Source organism: Cryptomeria japonica, chromosome 3 (assembly GCF_030272615.1).
Source record: "Cryptomeria japonica chromosome 3, Sugi_1.0, whole genome shotgun sequence".
Taxonomy (NCBI): domain Eukaryota; kingdom Viridiplantae; phylum Streptophyta; class Pinopsida; order Cupressales; family Cupressaceae; genus Cryptomeria; species Cryptomeria japonica.
This window is the reverse complement of record NC_081407.1, coordinates 273,981,052-273,999,827: the sequence shown is the minus strand read 5'-3', so window position 1 is coordinate 273,999,827 and position 18,776 is coordinate 273,981,052. Positions and strand designations below refer to the sequence as shown.

The following is an 18,776-nucleotide window of genomic DNA, read 5'->3' as shown; positions in this document are numbered from 1 at the left end:
GTCTATAGCCCCGATGGAGTTACTCGTATATTCCCTCTAGCCAATTTTACATTTCTTTGTCAGCTCATTTTCTTTTCTTTTGATTTTTTCTCATTTTCATTTTCACATCTTTTTCTTTTGATATTGCTTTTTAGTTCCGTCAATTCTTTTGGCTTGTCAGCAGTGAAGCTCACTAGGGTTTGAGAATTGCGGTGGCGCTGAAGTCAGACTTTAGATTTTTCACTGATCACAGCTTTGCCTGGAAACCATAACGACTCGGAGATTATAAGTGTGAAAAGATATAATAACTGGAGGACAAAAATACGTGAGTTCAATAAGCTAATCTTGCTTCATTGCAAATACGTCCTGACTCAAAGCTTTATTAAAAGAAACTCCCTTTGTAGTTCCAAAAGACCTCATGATTATCCAAATGCAACCAACAACCTAGCGGGAAGTCAGAGTGTTACATAACAAAATCACCCAATTTCAAATGGATACACCTCAGGACAAAACAACTAACCTAAGACAAGACACCTAAACTAAGAACGAAAACAAAGCAAAAGGCAAACCAACACAAAAGAAAAGAAAACGACAAAAACGAAAGCAAACTAAACTATGTACAAGGGAAGGCCTTGGGCATCTTAGGATTGGAAATAATGTTTGAGATACCTCCCATTGACAGGCAATGGGATGTCCTCTCCAGTTAAAGTCTTCAACCTGAATGCATTTTCTCCCAAAATCTCTGAAATTTGATAAGGGCCTTTCCAAAGCTTATCAAACTTGTCATGTTCTCCCTTTTTTTCGTGTGCTTTGTCCCAGTACAAGACGAGATCCGAGATCCGGAATGCCTTGACTCTAGCTTGCCGATCGAACCATCTTTTCACCACTCCTTGGTGTTTTGCAAAATTTTCCAATGCTTGATCTCTCTTTTTTTCCAGATTCATTAACTGTGTTAATCGGGCTTGAACAACATCGGTGTCTTCCATGTACTCCTGAATAAATCTCAAAGTCGGGATCCTGAGTTGCATGGGAAAAACTGGATCTTGACCATAAACCAGAAAATAAGGTGAAATCCCTAATGCGTTCTTGGTCCTGATTCGGTCCGCCCATAGAGCGAATCTCAATTGGGTATGCCATTCTCTCGGACTTCTTTCTAGCAACTTCTTGATAACACTGAGTAGGTTCTTGTTGGTTGACTCAGCCAACCCATTACCCTAAGGATAATAATTTGATGAAAATTTGAGGGTTATTCCATATTCAAAAGCCCAATTCGAGAATCTCAATGATGTGAATGCCGAGCCATTGTCGCAAACCAACGCATAAGGACATCCAAACCTTGTGATAATGTTTTCTTCCAGGAATTTGATTACAACTTTGGTTGTGCATACTTTGAGTGCTTGTGCCTCCGACCATCTTGTACAATAATCAGTTGCTGTGATGATATACTTATGTTGTGCTGAGGATACGGGGTTGATGACACCAATAAAATCCATTCCCCATTTGGCAAATGGTCTAGCTTCAATTACTGGATTCAATGGCATAGCAGGATTTCTTTCTCTGAAGGCTGCAACTTGGCATGTGTGGCAAGTCCTGATATGATTAAATGTATCTTTGAAAAGTGTAGGCCAGTAATATCCTGCCCTTAGGATCTGGTGTGCTGTAGCAAGGTTGGCTCCATGTCCGGTCCCAAACTTGGAATGGAAATGTTCAATTATTTGTTTGGCTTCATCTTTGCCAACACACCTCAGATATATTCCTTCGTGATTTCTGCGATATAGAACAGATCCTTGAAGCATATAATGTTGACATTTTATTCTTAATGCTCTTTTCTGCGTTGGTGTCATGCGAGCAGGATATCTGTGATTAAGCAGGTATGTCACAATATCTTTGTACCATTCATCGGGGGTGACATCCTCTAATTCATAAATTTGCTGGACTAATCCTGGTCCGTCAATTGCCAATGTCTGCGCCAAAGCTTGTCCTCGAACAAGTTTCATGGGCTGGATTTCAATATCAAATTCTTGGATAATGGCGACCCACTTGCCTCTTCTTTCTCCTAGTTCATTTTGCATGAGGAGAGTCTTGACTGCTGCATCTGGTACTATTGCATAAATTTTGGCCCTTAGGAGGTAATGTCTAAATTTCTTAACGGCCTTTACCAGCGCGTATGCTTGTTTCTCAATATTGGGATATCTGAGTTCTGCATCTTTCAGCGGGGTGCTCATGAATGCAATTGGATTTTCATCCCTTTCTTCACTTCTCTGGGTGAGAATAGCGGCACAAGTGTAGTCAGAAGCGAAGGAATATAGATAGAAGGGCTTGAGGTAATCAGGACTGATCAATACTGGCGCTTCTGCAATTGTCGTCTTTATCTCCTCAAATGCCCTTTTGGCCTGTGGCGACCATTCAATCTTTGCATCCTTCTTCAGCATCTCATTCAAGGGTCTGACTATCTCGGCAAATCCGGTAATGAATTTTCTGACAAAGTTGATCTTGCCAAAAAACGATTTGAGTTCCTTCTTACTAGCCGGCCAATTGATAGTGGATATAGCTTTTACTCTTTCAGGATCGATGGAGATTCCTCTTTTTGAAATGACGAGTTGTTCACATAGGCCCCTGCCTCTTACGAGCTTGGTGATCTTGATGTTGATGTTGTATTCCATGACCTTGGTTATCCACCCAACCCTCTTCTCGCTGATGTCTTTGTTTAGAAGGAAATCCTTGACACTTGCATGTGGAACTAAGAGCTAGATCCTGTTGTTAGACAACATGTGTCTAAACTTTTTTAATGCCCTTACAACAGTGAGGACCTGCTTCTCTACGTAGCTATACTTAAGCTCATAGTCTTTTAACCCCTCACTAAAGAAGGCAATAGAGGATAAAATTATCATTGTTTAGCTCTGTTAGGATAGTTGAGATGTTGGACTCTCCTCCGAAGGTATAGAGGATAAAATCCCTTTCATAGCTAGGGTTGACAAGGGTAGGGGCCTGAGCAATTGCTTGTTTAATCTCTTCAAAGACGACCCTACCCTCGTTGGTCCAATTGAAAACCTTTTTTTTCTTCAACATGGAGGTGAGGGGTTTTTCCATGGTGGCATGGTTGGGAATGAACCTCCTCACAAAGTTGATCCTACCAAGGAAACTTTGCAATCCCTTCTTGTGACTGGGGAGTGGGAGAGAAAGAATAGCCTCTACTCGCTCTGGATCAGTGGTCAAGCCATCTTTGGATACAATGTATCCTAGCAATCTTCCTTGATCAGTAGCAAATACACACTTGGTAGGGTTCAAGGACACACCATACTCCCTGCATTTCATGAACACCTGCTCAAGATGACCAAGATGGTCAGCTGCATGCTTTGAATAAACAGTTATGTCGTCAAGGTATATAAGCACAAACTTTGCTAATACATCCTTGAAAGCCATGTCGATTGCTCTTTGAAACGTGGCACCTGCATTGGTTAGCCCAAAAGCCATCTTGCAATAAGCATAGGTACCCCACTTAGTAGTAAATGCAGTCTTGTATTGGTCTAATTCTTGGACTAAAATTTGATTGTAGCTTGAATACCCATCCAAGAACGAAAATCTTTCAGAGCCACTGACCTTTTGGAGAATCTGCTCCATGGAGGGAAGCGGATAATGATCGTTGAGGGAGGCTTTGTTGAGGTCCATAAAGTCTACACATAGTCTGATTTCCCCATTCTTCTTCCTTACAGGGACAAGGTTGGCCACCCAGGAGGAGTGCTTGATAGGGAAGATGATATTGGCTTCTATGAGCTTGATCAACTCCTTCCTCATTAGTGGCTCAATCTTGGGGTTTATTGGCCTTTGCTTTTGTCTAACTGGCTTTGCATCCAGGTTTAGCTCTATTGTATGTTGGGCTAAGCTAGGGTCAAAAGCCTTCAAATCTTCATAGGTCCAAGCAACTATGTCATCATATTTTTGACAAAGCTCAACAAAGGCCTCTTGTTCGGTTGAGGAACATACCTTGCCCATGTTTAGAGACCTACCCTCGACAACAACTGGCTTGTAATCACCCTTCTTTGCAGTCAGGTTCATCTTCTTCTTCAATTGATCATCCGAGTTGAAAATGCCCTCCAAGGTAACTAGACCTTTAGGCAACTTGTTGGAGTTGAGCTGCATGATTTGATCTCCATATTGGTCGTGCAACGTAGACTAATTTTTAGCAGAAAATTCTACTTCATTTTGCAAGAAATTAACAATCTGCTGATCACTTTCGAATACTTGCCAATTTGCCTGATTGTCTGGGATGGCAGACCTCACAACAAGCTTGATGTGTTGTTCCTTCTCGCTTGCAACATGCGCTGGTATTTCGAATTGAGCACCAACCGCTGCAAGCCTATCAGCATGCTTGTTCGGACTTCTAGGAATACTCTGGATGTTGAAGGCCTTGAATCCTTCAATCAAATCCCAAACCCTGTGTTTGTATGATTTGAGTAGGTTGTTCTTTGTTATACTTTGAGCTCGGATATGGTTAACAACCAATTCGCTATCTCCAAATACTTGCAAAGATTTGATCTTTCTGTTTTGTGCAAGTTGGAGGCCTTGGATCAAAGCTTCATACTCAGCGACATTGTTGATGCAACCAAACTGAAGCCTTAAAGAGAAGAAATATTTCTTTTGCTCAGGAGAAACAAGCATCACATCGACACCTATACCTGCACCGTTTTTGTTTTATGAACCATCAAAAAACATGCTCCATAACCCCTCTGAATCTCCTTGTGTCTTCATGGATGCAATAGGTACCAAGCCCAGTCTCTTCAGTCTTTGCCAATGGATCAAATTGAAAAGCATTGGCCCATTCATCCAGCAAACAATTAGGGACCTCTTGCAAAAGAGTAGCAGGCTCACGGACAGTACACTCCTCCCCCTCTTCGTGCAAAGTGCAATTCATGTTTATAGGGCTGGGGGTGTAGGGCTCAATGTGGTTTTGCGCAATGGGCTTTGCCCTTATGGTAACCTTCGTACCATACCTTGTTCGAAATAGCATGTGGGACCAATCAGAAGACAGGTATCCACTTATCTTGGCGGTGAAGTCTCTAGATAGACAGATGGCAAAGAAGGCAGGGAGGTCGATGATTGATACATCTTGCAAGACAGTGCAACCAAGGCATGTATGCAAGGTTAACTTAAAATTTTTAACAACCCCTACTGTCTTAATAGAAGTACCATCCAATTGGACCACCCCCTTAGTCATAGGTTCATATTCTATGCCAAGAAGATCAACTACCTTCTTAGGTATGACAGAGCTACTAGCTCCTGAATCTATCATGCAGCTGTGAACTAAGTTATCTCCTATGATTAAGGAGAGATAGAAGGGGGGAGGCTTGCTGATCTTGTTTGAATCTTCTTCCTCCTTGGGTTGTACCAAACTGGTGGAAACTTCCTTCCTGCTAACTGCTGCCTCATCACCTGACTGGTTGATGTCCTTCAATGCTTCCTTGAGCAAATCCCTTTGAGATGGGATGGAAAGGGTCTCCCACATAGTAGTGACATTGAGGTTGGCCTTCTTCATTTGATCTACTATATTGAAAGGAACATCGACTGATTTTAGAGGCCCCTTTGAGGCTACAAGGTCTACCTTTTCTCTTTGGATGACTTGGGCCTCCTCTTGCCTCTTGCTCCCTTGCATGGTATTTTGGCTTGTATCCTGGACAGCTACATTGGGTGTTGGAGCTTGGGCTGATGTTGAAGGTGAGGTAGCTTCCATGGCTCTCTTCTTTGACCTTGTATATTGTAGCATAGACTCACCATTTGTTTGGTTCATACCACAAAATTCTGCCTCCTTCCAATTGACAAAGGTAGAATCTTTTTGTAAGTGAGCCTGAGTGCCAACACTAGGCTGATTTGGGTCATATTGCTGGCTCATTCTGCACTACTAAGGCTTGGGCAAACTCTCCATTTTGGCATGCACCTTGGTTGTGTGGTTGATTGCATGGTTGACACCAATCTTGCTCTTGGGCTAGGTTGTTTTGCATTGGAACTATTGCTTTTGAGTTACTTGCAGCTATGGGGCTCACACTATTCAAAGCCCTGGTGTTGCTCTATTGCTTTTGCCCTTGAAAGGGTGGCCTATTCTGCTGATAGTTCTGATTTTGTGCTTGATAAGGTCTTCTATGCTGAGTTTGTTGCCTCTTTAGTGTTACCAGCTCATTGCCAAAGTTTTGCAATAGAGTCTTGACTTCATGGAGCTCATTAGAGGATGTAGAGGATGTGGATGGTTGACCTGCGAGCGTCATGGGGATAGGAGCCAAGGTGGGTTGTTGAGTAGGAGCTTTTGGGAAGAGAGGCATTGGAGGCCTTGGAGCTATCTTCCCAGCTTGTACCAAACAATTTTCTGCCCTTATGGCTATGCTATATGCATTTTGGTAGGGAGGCTCCACCCATTGATTGTATCATGACAGCTATATTGTTGTTGAGAGCTCTTAGATAATACAAGAAGGCATGATTTGGAGATGGCTTCACTAGAGCAGGGATTCTATTCTATGTCTTTTGGAATCTGAAATTGAAGTCCCCCATGAACTCATGAGGTGCCCTCTTAATTGTAGTCAACTGCTCCACAAGTGATAGGTGATCACTTTTGTCTTCGAAATGGTTGCACAACTTCTCCCCTAATTCATCTCAATTGTGAATGGAGCTAGACGACAACACTCTATACCACTGCAAAGCTTTTCCTTTCAAAGATGTGGCTAAGAGTCTGACAGCAACATCATCTTGAGTGACATTATGGACGGAGCAGATGTTCGCAATGTCTTGAATATGCTCAATGGGGGTAGTAGCTGTTTCACCAGTGAAGTATGGTATACTCTTTAATGTAGCCATTGGTATATCATTCCATTGGGTCAAAATAAGAGGACTCCCCCCATTGAAGGTAACAAAAACCTGATTTCTGGCCATGTGAAACAATGGTCTATTGATATGAGTGGTGGGAGCCCTAGATAGTAATGGTCTTGTAAATGGAGGGGTAGAACGAGACCTGGGAGATGGAGTGTTTACGACCTTGACACCCCTGACTGGTGACAATGAAGGTTTACCTCTCCGCCTTCTAGAACCTAAAGATGAGAGTTCTACAAATTGGAAGCTACCTCTAGAAGACGCCCTTGTATGAATTCTGGGCATGAAATTAGCAACAAGTCATGAACAAGAGACTGGACTTGTGAGCACATTCGCCAAGTGCTTGAAAGATGACTGCCTCTAAAGGATGAGACACTAAGAAAAACACTAAATCTTTAGCATGTAAATCGAAAGTCTGTCCCACTGGGAGTGCCAAAAACTGTTGTCACAAAAGCTTGCACCCTTGCTGAGCTATCAACTCAACAACCTTGTGAAACATAGAAACAATCCTGAAGTGTGGGACCTTGCGCAAGGGGGTTGAATCTATGGAGAAGGCCGACTTTCTTCTCAATCCAAGTGCACGTGTTGAACCAGTTCAACACTCCAAATCTTACTTCTAAACCTATCCTAACAGCTTGCAGAGGAAAATGGAAGAGAGAAATGCTTAAAATGAAAGGAGGTGATACACCAAGATAAGAGATGTTTCTCTCTCCACCCAAAATGGCACAAAGAATCAACTGAAATACCTAGGAGATGCACAAACTTCAGTTTCATGAATGACCTTAACACACGTATGGAGGTTAGGACTTGCTGAATGTCAAGAGGGGAGAAGGTTTCCCACAAGTCACACTCCGAAACAAGTTAACACAACATATGTGAAAGAAAGCCACAAACATACACGTACAATGAAGGTAAAAACACATACACAACATACATACGTTGAAGTAAGGCAAGAATGGTGATTTCAATTCATTATAAGGCCAATGGCCAAACTTACAGTTGCAGAAATGCAAGATAAATGCAAGTCTTTAAGAGAAGTGAAAGAGCATATATAGAAAACTGGTCACATAGGAGAACCATTGGTCAAGGAAGAGAAGCCTTGACCCTTGTGTGTGCAGGGAAATGTCAGTTAGGGAATGCAGGGAAGTGCATGCAGCTGACATTGTGTACATGCAAGCAACCTGGCCATACCTTGAAAATGCAATCCCAAGAAGAAAGGGTAGTTCTAGAAGGTGGATTGACTGACATTCCAAAGTCAGAGCATGTGGGCATGACATAAGTAACCACAAATAAGCATGGCCCTGTACTTCTCTTGATGGAAATCCTGCAAAAATCATTAAATGTGCCCCTATAGCTCCACAAAAGGTGTAAAAGTTGCAAGAGTTGTTGGAGCATTAAGAGCCTTGAGTGTTGATCACGCCATTTGGAAGTGTTGCAAGCCGGAAGGAAGTTGGGAAGACTTTGGAAACATAGGTTACCGAAGTTGGGAAGACTTAGGCTTGGGATTCCGGGATTCCGGAGTTTCAGGGTTGACGACTTAGGAACTTGGGAACCTGGGGGTTCCAGAGTTGAGGAAGAGAAGACTTAGGAACTTGGGAACCTGGGGGTTCCGGGGTTGAGGAAGAGAAGACTTAGGAACTTGGGAGTTCTGGAGTTCCGACAAGACAACACTTCATACTTCATGATTCCATTATTTTCTCTTTGATCAATTGATGCAGTGCTGGTCCATAGAACATATCTCTGATCGGTTCTCACTGATGGACCAAGGGTGTCATAAAATGACAGCAAAGGCTTAGCTAATCTTCTCAAGGGTTTTAGTAAGGGAATTCAACCCAAATACCTTGCGAGTTGACATCATGAGAGCCCTTATTTAGAGGATTCATTGACTAAGAATAGCTTTATCTCCAAGGGGAAATAGAATTATGAGGACACTAGTACCTAGGAGAATAAGGTATCTCAAGAGGAGCCCAAAGTCCCATCGAAGCCAAATATGAAGATGATAAGAAGCTAGATTTTGAGAGCAAGAATGAGTTGTGTAGGAAGAAGTTGTGCTTCACTTGTAAGGAATCATGGGTGTCTAGTCATAGATGTCGTGGGATAGGTCAATTGCATTATACTGAAGTTACATTCGATGTTGATGATGCTATTGATGATACTTCAGAAAGTGACAATGAGGAGCAAGATACTATAGCCTTAGCACATGGTACCACAATTTCACTTTCAGGTACTCCTAAATATCAACCATTTAGAGTAAGAGGAATGGTTAATGGACTACAAGTGACATGTTTGTTTGATAGTGGCGCAACTCACAATTTCGTGAGTGATAGCTTGGTGACAAGAGAAGGGTTGCCATTGGAGAACTTTTTAGGATTTCATGTCATGATGGCTGATGGGTTTAAGAGGAGCTACAACAAGAGGGTACCAGAAATGAGCATTGAGTTTGATGGCTACACAATCACTAATAATTTCTACATGATTGAGATTGTTAATTCTGATGCCATACTAGGAATTCAATGGTTGCATTTTCTTGAACGATACATTCAAGACTTCTATTAGATGGAGCTGGAGTTCACGAAGTATGGGAAGAAGATAGTACTCAAAGCCTTGCTGGATGAAGCACCACAAGTAACAACAGCAAGGATGATCACAACGATGAATAATCATGAAGTGAATGAGTAGACAATCCAGTTGATCTTCCGAGTGAATATGATATTGATGCAAGAGATTTTTTAGGTATGACATTTGATGATGAGTCTCCCATCTCTTATGCATCTATAATGGGCAGATTGTAGTATACAAACACTCATGAGTATTATGATGAGACATTGTTGGTTGAAGAAGGAATAAGACCATTGATCAGCATGATGGTAGGAATACTTCGGCATGACAAAGTTGCACGTTTCAGTAATGCTGATTGCATCAAAGTGAAGCAGTGGCTAGTTTGGGATCCTAGTGGTACAGCAGAAAATTGCTTGAGGGCAAGCAATGTTTAGGCCTAGAGGATTGTAATGCCCACAAATTTTCATAAAGTGACTTAATTAAATTTATTAATTAAGTTGTCCAAAAAATTAATTGGTTAATTTAATTTATTTAAAATAAAGTAAAAACTCTAAAATAATACAAAAATTCACTTCATAAATAAAGTTCTTCAAATATGATAAATATTAAAGTCGGCTAAGTTGGCCTAATATTCTAGATGCTTCCGGGAGTTCTTTATAAGGAGGTTGGCTAGGTGGAGTGAGATATGTTTTTGGATTTGATATGATGGTTTATGAGAAACTGAGGACAAAAGCCTTTAGTTGATTAGAAGGGTTGGACGAAAACTTGACTCTTCCTAGGAATGGATTTGCGACGGAGTTCACAGCTGGGCTAAATTTGTGAAGTCTCCATTAGAGACAAATTTATAGAAGTTTATTCCTGATTCAGAAAATAAAGATTGATACATTGCTAGGTAGTTGTTTGATGGATTAATATATTTCTTAATGTTATTTTAGTCATTGGTCTAAAGTTGTAATAATTTTTATGGATTCCGATTCTTGGCTAATATTTTAATATAAAGTGCGACTATTGTTGATGGAAATGAATAATGTGATTCCTGGGATTGATATTGATGTCGTGCCATTGGAATAATTTATCACATATATTGAAGTCTGAGGATTAATAATATTTATTGGTGCATTGTGGTAATGGTTTGTAGAGGAGGGGATTTGCTACCCTTGAAGTGATAGACCTCAAGGAGAAAACCGACCTTTGCTACCTCACTAAACTAGTGCTCTGGTGAGCCAGGAAGATATCAACAACTAACTATCCAAGCCTACGAACAAAGATTATTGGATAGAAGATCCAATAAGATTATCTAACTATAAAACTCGAAAGAACAAGCCATAGAGACTCCCTAATTACCTATGCTCAGCCTTTGTCCAAGGACATGGGTGCGGGTTTGGGACGACAACATGGAGCGCCAACATTCTGTATGAACAAAGTACAAAGGACTGTATAGAGAGTGCAAAGGGCCAATTTTCAATGTATTATGACAATATCCTTAACGATGTAAATATAATGAAAACAATAGTATCAATGAAGAATGAAAAAGGAAGGAGATTGTCACAACAGTCCTACGCTTGAAGACTCCAGCTAGCTCCCCAAACGAACGGAGACAAAATGTTGTGGCTATGAATTAGAGGCCTGCCACAGTTAGATCCCCGTTTTGGTGTTTCCATCTCCATGGACAGCTGAGATAAATAGATTGATAGATAAATGGAATGATAAAACAAAGCATAAGAGATATTCAACACCAGAAATTTAATAAAGGGTGCTATCCCCATACTAGATAGTACTTACCATAAAAAAATAAATAAAATAAGAGATATTCAACAATAAATATGCTATGGAGACGAACGGAAGGAAAAGAGAAAGGAACTTCCCTTCCACACCCAAAGTGAGGCTGCCGGGTGGAAAAGAAGAAGAAGACCAATCTCCCAAAACGTGAGAATAGCATTGAAGGTGTGAGAGCCAAGAGAATTGAGCATGCAACTAGAACTTCAACAATGGGGTAGAGCTATGAGAATATGTCAACTGGTAGCCAAACGTGAGAATGAATTGTTAGAGAGCCAAAATGAGGTCCAAGAAGGAAGATAAACCCTCTGGGACGAAAACGGACGTTGGTGGACGCACACAGAGGTGTTACGAGCATTTTCCAGGTGTAGGCGTAACGCTCAAACAACCACCTTCAGACTGTCAGATTTACAGGATGCTGGAGCAGCGTGTGGATGTCTCCGTGGCACGCTAGTGTCGACGAATCAAATAGTCAGCCGGGTTGGAAAAGGACAAGGTGGAGGCTGACAGGGCAAGCAAGATGGACAAAAGGACTAGGCGATGAAGGCGGCCTCCAATCAGCGTAAAGCGTAGGCGCTTATGTAGTGTAGAACTATATGAGGTGTAATTTACGACACTACATGGTGAAATATATTGTGAAATTGTGGTATGATGTTATATTGTGGGACCCTTGCTTTTCAGTATCGGCGAGGATAAATATTTTTAGCATTGAGAGCCTAAAGTTCAAACTATTGCCTGAAGTAAATAATTACATCTTGAGTGGTGTTATCCTGGCAAGTTTATTATTGAGCCTAGGTGTAAAGGCTATAAAAAGTTCTGAACTACATTGTATTTTTTTGATTTTGTTGCATATCGGGCTTCCTTTGCTTACTGCAGCACTTGTAAGTTGGCCATAATACTATGCGGGAATTTGCTATGGCTTAGCTGAGGTGGGTGGGCCTTTGACAGTTTGCAGAGATTCTGGGGACTATTGTCTGGGTGTTTGGAGGTGTTTGAAGAGTTCAGAGAATCGTTTGTCCCTTCGGCAACAATTGTTTTAATAGGCATAGAGTATTGGCAGTGAAGCCCTTTCACAACAGTGTATATTTTCAGTAAAGCCATAATTGTCCATTTTCCTGCAAAGCCTTATGCTTGCGCCCAGGAATGCAAGCGCTAGAGAAGATATTGTTCCAGATTGAGTGCAGCCTATAGGGGAGTCAATATGTTAATGTTTTCATTTGTTATTGTATGTACTAATGAACTGAAAGATATAGTTTTTGTTTTCACTTCCTATCTTTGATTATGTATGCACTGTTAATTTGGAATAATAGATGCATTCTGAAATCTGATTGGAGTTCACTAAGTTTTTCTGAGCAGTTGTTTCAGCTTGGCATTATAAGCTTTCATTTCATTATTAATACTGGGAACTCTATTTAGACTCTTTACTGTTGCACAAGTGGGATATTTCAGATGGGGACAACATGGTATGGGGGGACACATTTTCCAACCACGTTTTTTTATGAAAGGAAAAACCTTAAAACATAAGGAAATTTCAAATATTCATATGATAACATCAATAAGGCATTCATCATAAACATTGTATAAAACTTAACACATTAACATTAGGTGAATTCAGATTTCACATGGGAGTCGATAAACAAATTAAGAAAATTTAATTATTTTTATTGTCAATCTGCATAAATATTATATAAAAATTATAACAAAACACCCAAAGGCTACAAGTTTTAATTGGGAAATGTCAAAAATAGAAAAAATGCAGCTGCTCCTAATCATCTTTTGGTAACACTATTTCAGAGTTAGAGTCATTGCTGTTATGTAGGATTGCCTCATCCAATGGAAACCCAACCAATCCCTCACGTGTCTCGTCATCAACCTATATGGCATCTATGAGGTCAAGAATCTAATGTGCAGTTGGAGTTTTACAGTACTCGATTTTGTTGACCTTGTCGCCTCAAGGAGTTATGCATGACCACCAACTTCACTAATTGGCTAGACTTAAGGTTGTTTCTCTTAATTGACTGAATGAAGCTATATGTGGACTAATTCCTCTTTGAAGTAGAGGAATCGACAACTTGTGAGAGGAGGCAAGTGGCAAGTATTTTCAATTTTCGTGCCTTGTCATGCCACATCCACCATTCAATAGAGTCGATTTGAGCTATTGTAGCTTTAGTTATCCTTGCCTCTAGCTTGTTGAAGGTTGGACCACAAAGATTGACAAGGGCTAGTCAGTGTTTGTCAAGTTTGGTAGACCCTTCTTTAGTATACTGTTTTTGAAGGGCCTTACTTAGCTCTTCTTTTATCACTTATGGGATGAAGTCACTCATCTAGGTAGCCACATACCATTTGGGATTTTGAGTATAGGTTGCCATATGAAGCGGACTGTTCATAGTGTCCCATTGCTATATCATAATGTGTCTAATATTTTTTTCATAAAATCTTAAATTAACATTTCTATTATAAATTGTTTGCTTCAGCTATTCAAGCATGCTATCAAATTTCTCATAAATTTCTCCAAGGCTAGGAGAGTCTGTATCAACATATCTTATGACTCACACAGTGGGTGAGACAAGAAGCAAACATGCCTATGAGTGCAGACAAGTTACAAAAATTAAAATTTAAAAAATGATTAATAACCAAATAACAAAGAGTGAATACTATTAGAAAGAATGAAAATAATTTACAAGTTAAAAACATTAATAAATTACATTATAAAAAAATAATATTAAAATCAGTAATGCCTTATCTTATTGTGGACAAGCAATTATTGACAATGATCTTTTGCTTTACACTTTTTCCTTCAGTCATGCTTCCCGTTTTGCCATCTACCCCAGTCTGAATTAACCATCCTTAATTTGTAGAGGCTTCTGCATCTCAATCATCCACTCTAGCAAAATGAAGTAGCTGAGAATCTTGAGATATTTAGTATCTATAGGTTTGAGGAATTCCTTCCTCAAATAAGTCTTGAACAAAGCCAGCGAGGTGTGATAGTTGCAAATAAACATCTCTATGTCACTATCTTCTATCACCATTGCTTTCACCCAACCTATTTTTCCAATGTTGTCCTATGTGTTGTTCAACATGAGAACACATGGGGTTGGAAAAATTTGCTTATAAACACTATCCACCATTGAGCCAACTAACTTACATGCATATGCCAAATTGATCACCACTTGTATAACATTTGATACCCCAAGCTCTTGTATGGTATTCTTCAAAAATATAAAATTGAAAGTTTGCATTTTTTTCAATGTTGAACAATCAATAGCTCTAAGAAAATAGGAGCCAATTGAACATGTGACAATGATAATGATGAGTGGTTGATGTTTGATATTGGTTCAACCATCCATGATGCTAGAGTAGCCATTCCTTATCCAAGTTTGTTTCATTTATTTCATTACTACTTTCACCTATTCTCTATCAACAAGGATGGTGCATCACTTATGGTCTATAGTGGGGCAAATGAGAGACTAACAAAATAGGGGATGGGGTGGGGACATTTTTTACTTGTCCCCACATCCTAAAACATCCCCTATGGGGGATGGGATCATATTTTGTAGGCGACGCTTCCTCTACTGACACCTTTATCAAAAAAAAATCATTTACACAATTTCTGATGATGGAATTACCAATTATCCCTGCAATGCCTGAGATGTTGCAACCTGATAACCTTATTCACCTTAGTTCCAATCAGGTAGAATTACATTTTGATCAGGTGCTGAAACCGCTAGTGTTTTATGGGGCCTATTTTGACATATAAACATTCTTATGCAAGTATCATACCAGATCAATGCATTGCTTTACCACGAGCGACCATATGTTCAATTTAGGATCAACATGAAATAGCGAGTAAAAGTAATGTTAGGCCCTTCAGCATCCATGATAAAGCAGCAATGGTTGGATTTACGAACTTCCTAGGTTTCTGGTTTGGTACACCCTCTATCCTTCTTGATCATGATGAACATGAATAAAAGTGAATAGCAGTCTTGAGGGTGGAAATATTATTCTACGTCTGTATAATCTGTGCCTTAATTCTCTCCTCAGTTTTGTTGTCTCAAGATCACTGATTCTGTTTTATAGTCCATCTTGTATCAGCTTATATGTCTAACACTCTCAATTTGTGTTTGCAGAGTTTTCTGCCTGTTTCAAACTGCCCTGGACAAACTTTCAAACATTTTACTAATTCTACCGATTTGCTGTTTTCTATGACTGAGTCAATCTGCCTGTGAACTTTACATGGATTCCGTGCCAAGATTTTTCTATACTGTTTACACATATAAATCTATTGAATCTAGTCTATTTGAGTACATGCTATTTTTAAGAGAAAAGATTACCTGAACATTCAGAGAAATTAGGCCCAAAAAGTAAAAGAGAACTTTTGAATATAGTTAGACTTGCATGAATACAAGTCTAACTATATAAGGATTTGACCCTACTATGGCAAACCAATTTACAAGTACATTTACAATGGTTACCTCAGAGACATGGTTGATCGAAACTTAGAAGATCATTCAACTTGCAGGGTCAGTTGTGTATGAAACATGGATACAGAAACAATTTTTTGAGTTTCTCCAAGTACTATGCCAATTGGAGTTGCCTAACCAGGTACATTTCCCATTGTGTAGCTGGATACAATGATGCAAAACTTGGTCTTTGTGGCCATCTGGTTTTGGTGCCAAGCTATGTTATACCAAGTCTCCTCTTTAGGGGAATGCACAACCTGCTTAGAAGTACCCCCAAAATCCTAGGAGTGATTTTTGAAGAGGAAAGTAGCATGGAGACAGAGACGAGCTAGGACTATGAACTCAGGTGAGGATGCGTCTCCATGGAAACTGCCAACCTTTTACTGGCAGTAATGGGCTTTCTCCTCCCCTAGTCCTCAGCTCCAACTTCTACCTTCTGGCATTGAGGATAGACTTTAGCATCAAGTTTGTTTTAAGAACTTCTCGTACTCATCCCAATGTTTTTTACAATATAAACTTACAGCAAACCTTGTCCTAACACTAGGAATTTTGCTAATTCGATCCTTTGTGGGTCAGGCTTTTCTCCTAGTTGTTACAAAAAGAATTTATTTCACATATATTCACATATTAATTGTGTAGTATGATATTATTTAGATTCCATATATCATGGTTACTTCTAAAATGATGTTTTTAAAAGCTTTAATTCAAGTCCATTAATTGCCAATACTCAGATTCTAATAGCTTTGTAATTTGAAACGCTACTATTAATTGCCAAGTACCGAGTATTTGTGTGTTTAGAATAGTTTCTTTGATTTGCTGTCACACTCATTTCATGTTCTGTATTTTATGCAGATCAAGGCAAGAACTTAGATGATTTTTTCCAGTCAACAGCAGGTATTGACCACTTTTCCAAATTTCATTGGATTTGTGACTGGCTAGTAGAATTTCTTTATACAAGTTACTTGCACAGAGATGGTTTCATTTAAATTTAGAAACGTTATCATAATTGGACCATGGACAGCTCATTGATGGAGAGGTAATAAATGTGCTGGGTGATACAGTGGAAATTTGCTACTAAATCCATTTTGTAGAATATTATTACATAATTGGTTATTGGGTACATGTGAATTGTATCTGAGTGTAAGAGTTTGGAATCAAATTGTTATTTCGTAAGAATTTAGATGGGAGAAAAAGACCCAAAGTTTATTTCAACTCAAATAGAAGAGTTTAAGTGTATTTACTTCCATGTCACATGACAGTTTGGTACTCGAGAGTGCTTAGGTACTGAAATATCTAACTTAGGAACATATGAAATTCTGAATTTTGTCCTGTTGTAATCAAAGAAAACTGTGCGAGTCAAAACATCAGTTAAAAAATGGAGTTACTTACTTGTTAGTTGGGCTGTAGTTATTGTGAAGATTGTTGAAATTCTTAATTTTGTCCTGTTGTAGTCAAAGAAAATTGTGCGAGTCAAAACATCAGTTAAAAAATGGAGGTACTCACTTGTTAGTTGGGCTGTAGTTATTGTGAAGATTGTTGGACAAACAAATGACTTGTAGATATGCTTGGCCTTCTCACTGTAATGGATCTTTGGCTCTAGAGCCCATTGCTTTTGCGTGAACCCTTGGGTTGTGAAGAAGCAACTCTCACATGGTTGTTAGACAATTTGACCTCTGTCCTTAGACCTTGGAATTTCTGTTGTGTGTTGTGCATAGTTTGTTTGTAGTCTACATAATTGCAAGCCTGATTTTAAACGGGCTTGATTTGTTCCTTTGGTCTTTATTTTAAATCATTATGAATAGCATCACACTGCATAAAATTTTGTTTCAATACTCAATGTATTGAGGAATGGCAATGTAGAAAAGGGTTATTACTACAAATTAACAAGGGATCTTTGATTCTATTGTGGAGATTAGTTTCTTGCGGCATTTATCAGTTTAGTTGTTTTATTTCTAATCCAGGGGTTACTGAGGCATGATTAGTCAAAAGGATTAAAATTATATTAATCAGAATGAGCAAAGATTGACTTTTTATTTGAATTGAGGAGTTTCTTCCATCAGTTTGTATTGTGTGCTTAAAAGGTTTGACTTACTTCTTGCAGGAAAGTTCCAAACAGATATTGGCAAAGCATGGGCTGCTGAAATTGTTTCCAGGAGAAATAAGAATCGAAATGGTGCATCTAAGTAATTGCGTTTTTCAAAAGAACTGACACATTTGGCTTGGCAACTATTCCCATGTGTCTATCCAAGCTCATAATTTAGCCATCCACAGGCATATGGTTGACTGCCAAGTGCTTACGGCAACAAGATGCAGGTTCCAAATTTGTGAACATGCTGCCTTCAGATCTCTCTCATGTTTTATGAAGTATGAACTTTTGCCATTATGTAGTCATCACTATGTAGTTAAACGTTTCATTGGCCAAAAATATCATATTTAAAAAAAAATAAAATTCAAATCATTTTCAATTTTATAGAAAGTGCATACTAGCGGTGCAGATCTCTCCTTTTTATTATTTCCCTGTAAATGCATCTCCACTTGAGGATTCCTCTTATTTGGTTATGAAGATTGAGCATAAAGATTTTACAGAATGAATATTCGTCAGTTTTCAAAGATGCAAATTACAATGATGATTGTATTGCCCTATTGGTGAACACTAGCATAAAGTATTTTAAAAAAAATACTTTGAAGTAGAAACTATCATTTTATATTAAAACCTAAGTTACCGGTTCGGGTTCGGGTTCGGATTTGCGGGTTCGGCAAATTTTTTTTTTCTTGGATACGGGTACGGGTTCGTCCGTACATATATACATATATTAATTATAAATTTATATATATACATATATATTATATATATCCATACAAAAATAAAATATACAATGCGACTTTCCATACATAAATCATAAATCCATAATTGCCAATGCCAATAAATATTCATATATTGCAAATGTTATCAATAAACTAATAACTAAAGTCTAATATCATATTCATAATTTGCAAAAAAGATAATATTCAAGTTTCAAGTTTCAAAATGTGAATATGTCATGACACAATAAAAATTCAAATTACAAGCCATCTTTGGGATTTAAATTCCATATTCATGTTCATCTAAACCATCCAACCCAAGCCCAAGGTCATCAAGTGGTTCAAATC

At 39.0% G+C, this 18,776-nt stretch overlaps 1 protein-coding gene across 4 annotated transcripts in view; it reads left to right on the top strand.

Moving 5' to 3' along the window:
• LOC131063902 (uncharacterized) overlaps positions 1 to 18,236 on the top strand; it is a 210,947-nt gene extending 192,711 nt beyond the window's left edge. The window contains exons 7-8 of one of the 4 annotated variants that reach the window (XM_057997854.2): positions 16,479 to 16,516; positions 17,728 to 18,236. In XM_057997854.2, coding sequence (XP_057853837.2) covers positions 16,479 to 16,516; positions 17,728 to 17,835 — 146 coding nt within the window. In that variant the 3' untranslated portion in view covers positions 17,836 to 18,236. Of the gene's footprint in view, positions 1 to 16,478; positions 16,521 to 17,727 lie in introns of all 4 variants that reach the window. The other 3 variants (XM_057997855.2, XM_059218225.1, XM_059218226.1) reach the window with 3 other exon arrangements.
• The last annotated feature ends 540 nt before the right edge of the window (positions 18,237 to 18,776 follow it).